This window comes from Plectropomus leopardus, chromosome 15, assembly GCF_008729295.1.
Source record: "Plectropomus leopardus isolate mb chromosome 15, YSFRI_Pleo_2.0, whole genome shotgun sequence".
In the NCBI taxonomy this organism is placed as follows: Eukaryota; Metazoa; Chordata; class Actinopteri; order Perciformes; family Serranidae; genus Plectropomus; species Plectropomus leopardus.
The window spans coordinates 3,033,211-3,037,177 of record NC_056477.1 but is presented as its reverse complement, the minus strand read 5'-3'; the positions used below and the strand labels follow the sequence as shown (position 1 = coordinate 3,037,177).

Genomic DNA, 3,967 nt, shown 5'->3' with positions numbered 1-3,967 from the left:
CTGTGTCAGTGTGATGACCAGGGACCAAGGTGAACACATTTGGTGTTGTTGCCTCATGGGCTGCTTGAGCTCCGAGAAGAAGCCATTTTTTTGTTTTTTAGTTTTCCTTGGCTCAATCTGAAAATACATGACACTGTCTACTGTGTTGGAAAGTTTTAGCTCATGGTGGCAGTACAAAGTCAGTGTGTAGCTCCACCAACTTTTGTAACAATGTCATGAGCAAAAACACTGATCAGTATGCACCAACGATTCAACCATCATTACAATCTTAGGCAATGATTGTTCGGTATTTGTGCATACACCGCAGCAGCCGCTATTCACACAATATGACCACTGAGTCAAACCTCCCCTCAATTTTTTTCTTAATCCTCCGATAAGATTTTTTCTTCTTCAGTGTTCCTTCATGTGCATCCATTTAATCACAGCATCCTGCCTCATCTCACCTCAGCAATCATTGAACAAATTTGTGGAAATAACCATTCTGGCAGCGTGGTGGCCTTGTGCCGCAGTCTCAGCCCCAGCGGGCATCCTCCCTGGCAGTTGTCTCTGTTGGTCCCTGTGGCCTCGCTGATTGGCAGACCTACAGCTCTACACATCAGTGTCTGGCTTCTCCACCAGTTTCAGAGCCTCGTGCATGCCAGCCGCCGACAGCTTCCGATTGATGTTCCTGTAGCGGCACCGCAGGAGGTTACTGTAGGTGGTCCTCAGATCACGGTTGAAAAAAGCATAAATGAAAGGATTAATGAGGGAGTTGGCGTATCCGAGCCACAACAGAGTTCTTTCCAGCCAGAGCGGCACGCAGCTGCACTCAACGCCGCACACAAACGGCCTGGCCGTGGACACCAAGAAGAACGGCAGCCAGCAGAAGGAGAAGGCGCCGACCACGATACCCAGAGTGGCTGCCGCTTTCTGCTCCCGTTTGAAGATAGACTGGTTTTTCCTCTGCCGGCGTTGGTGGTGCTCACCGGTCTTGAGGAGGCGAGAGACACGCGTGCTGCACTCCTCCTCCACTTCACGCTGGAGCTTCAGCGCCGCTGCCACACAGTCCAAACTCTCCTCCTCTTCCTCTTCTTCCACATCCTCCTCCTGTTCGACCTCAGTCCCTTCAACACTTCCTGTTTCTCCTGATACTGTCGGTCGGTGACTGTCGTGCCCTCCTCTTCCCCCTCGAGGAGCCGCCCCTGCACCCTGCTCCCCGTCCCTCGGGAAGCCAGTGATGGTGTGCTTGGCGGCACTGAGTTTGGCCGCCCGGTAGATTCTGTAGTACATGATCAGCATCACTGACATGGGGATGTAGAACGCCACAGCTGTGGAGTACACGGTGTAACCAAAGTCCTGACTGATGAGGCAGACTCTTCCATCATTGACGTTCTGCGCCCAGCCGAACAGAGGCGGCAGGGTGATGGAGGCGGAGAGGAGCCACACTGACAGGATCATCTTGGCCATGCAGCAGCCGTTCTGCCTGACCGGATACGTCAGGGGTTTTGTGATACCGAGATACCTACAGAGGAAAATTAATGTCTGGGTGAAAGACGTAATAAACAGGCAGACAAAATTACCCTTTTATATATATATATATATATATATATATATATATATATATATATATATATATATATATATATATATATTTCTACTGCATCACCAAAGTTATGTTTGCCTTGTTCTACCCTGAGAAAGTGATGCTCCCTCCACCCTCCACAAGGTGCCCTTGAGCAAGGCGCTTAACAATAAACTGTGGTTGTCATATGCAGCCCTCGAGTGGAAAACTGTGAGCACCAACATGCTGAGAAAGACCATATGTGACCATTCAGTGTTAAATAAAGCGTAGCTACACACGAGCTGTTTGACCACAGATTAGGATCGACACTCACTGAAAAAACACTTAAAAACAATACATTTTGTACATTTACTTTATAATTTAACTGAATTTATGAAACTAAATAACAAAAAAAAGGTGTAAATCAATCAATTCAGTCATTTTAACTTTAGATTTGGAGCAATTTGATGCTGCTTCCAAGTGCTTTATACTACCACTCTGATCATTTTATTGGATTCAAGCAGATTTTTCAGGTACATCTTGTGAACACTGGACAGAGCTAAACCAAAGGTCACAAATTTGATCTCCAAGTGAGACACTTTTTTCCACCAATGTGGCACAAGTGCCCTTGAGAGAGACAACAAGCCCCTGCGCTCCGACCTTCTCCATGTTTGAGAGTCAAAATACCTTATTCGACTGCGTAATGGCATTTTTGTAAGAATATGGTGTGAGGGAAAAGAAGAATTTAAAAAGAATAAGAAATTGCCGAGATATGTCTAATTATAGCAAAATCTCCATGCAGATATTGTGGTTCCACAAACTGCCATGCCTAAAAGTTTAATAAATCAATATATTTAAATTAAGATACTAATATTATATGTTTTACATCTGCTCTGGTTTCTTTTCTGGTTTTTCGAAATAATAAACAAGAAACTTTATAAAATATGATTATCTGGCACACTGTTTTACTGCATTTAGAAATAAAAATCTTCACTCTCTTGAAGGCACAAAAGAAGTTTGTCTCACCTGTCAATGCTGATTACGCACAGTGTCATGATGGACGCGGTGCAGCACATCACATCCATGGCGATAAAAACGTTACAGAAAAACTGTCCGAATATCCACTGACCGCCAATCAGGTCCGTGATGCTGACGAACGGCATCACGGCCAGAGCCACTGACAGGTCCGCCACGGCGAGCGAAACGATCAGATAGTTGGACGGCTGGCGCAGCTTTTTGACGAAACACACGGAGATGACCACCAGTAAGTTCCCGCAGATGGTGGACAGTGTGAGCATAGTGAGCACCCCACCGATCAGGACTTTCTCGAACCGGCCGTAGCTCAGGATCTGCTCGCCACACCGGGTCCCGTTCGTCTCCATGACCTGCGGCTGACTGGAGGTGGCTGGAGACGTCGTCGCTGCCGCTGCTGCTGCTGCCTCTGCGGCGCCCTGCGCAATCTTCAGCAACCGGGGCGCAAGAGCCTCCGAGATCATCATGTTGGTGGAGCCCCCGGGATCTCCACCACCGGCTCTGTCTTCTATCATGAACGACGACCTCATGTTGCCACTACCGAAAGTTCCGTTACTCGCTCCCACAACAACCATTCTGCCGCCCTCTGTTCCTTTTTATCCATGGACTTGGAGACCCGTTTGGTGGTGACATAGATGCGCACGGATGTGCCGGTGTTGGTGTGAGAAATGAGTAATTCCTTTCCACAGCCCCCCCTCAGGCTAAACTACTTTGACATGCTCTCTTTCCCTCATAAAGCCTCGACGCCTTAATTTTACTATTTAGAGGCATAATCGTCATTACGCACGTGGCACGCCGAAGGCATATTCCCGAAATACCTGACCTATAAAATACGATTTCATTTCATGTTGTCCACCCTGACAACCCTCCCACTTTTCCGCCTGATGTGCAGAAAGATAGAAACTTAAAAACCGCAGTGCGCGCGTATATATCTCAAAAGTTGACGCGTGACGTCAAAAGACATGTTGGATGTAGCCTATAGGCTGCCGGATACCTACTAGTTAGACACGCAAACAAATGATTCACGGGAAGCAAAATCTCTCAGGACTCCTTTGGAGTTTTTTCTACTGAGTAACAAAGAAACCGTGTCCATGGATGAGCGTGCGTAATTGCGCAGAATGATGAAATGATCTGTCGATTCCAAATGTACTTTGGTATCGCCTGTGTTATTAAGCGTTTGTCCCTCCACGCATTCACACAAACACGCGCGCACACACTCACATACACACACAGGAGGGAGATAAAGACAAAGGGTGAGATTACACAGAATGTGAGTGGACAATAAATGATGGTGTGACAGAGTGGGCAGTCGCCGGCATTTAAGAAAATTGCTACCATTAAACAAATAATCCGTCCAAGAAAAAACTGAGGAGCAGTGTTCCATATTTTTGAATT

General features: G+C 46.8%; 1 protein-coding gene across 1 annotated transcript; it reads right to left on the bottom strand.

Annotated features, from left to right (window-relative positions):
• Positions 1–315: 315 nt before the first annotated feature.
• Positions 316–3,147, bottom strand: LOC121954721 (5-hydroxytryptamine receptor 7-like). The gene is made up of 2 exons (XM_042502403.1): positions 2,567–3,147; positions 316–1,501 (listed from the first exon to the last, which is right to left on the bottom strand). The coding sequence occupies exons 1-2, from the start codon at positions 3,145–3,147 to the stop codon at positions 589–591; spliced, it is 1,494 nt and encodes a 497-aa protein (XP_042358337.1). The 3' UTR covers positions 316–588.
• Positions 3,148–3,967: the final 820 nt, after the last annotated feature.

What these genes read in the sequence shown, in the direction of transcription:
- LOC121954721 (XM_042502403.1), bottom strand. Translation starts at nt 3,147, where the DNA reads ATGGTTGTTGTGGGAGCGAGTAACGGAACTTTCGGTAGTGGCAACATG. An exon ending in TGCGTAATCAGCATTGACAG is followed by an intron (nt 1,502 to 2,566) that starts GTGAGACAAACT and finishes TTTCCTCTGTAG; the next exon opens with GTATCTCGGTATCACAAAAC.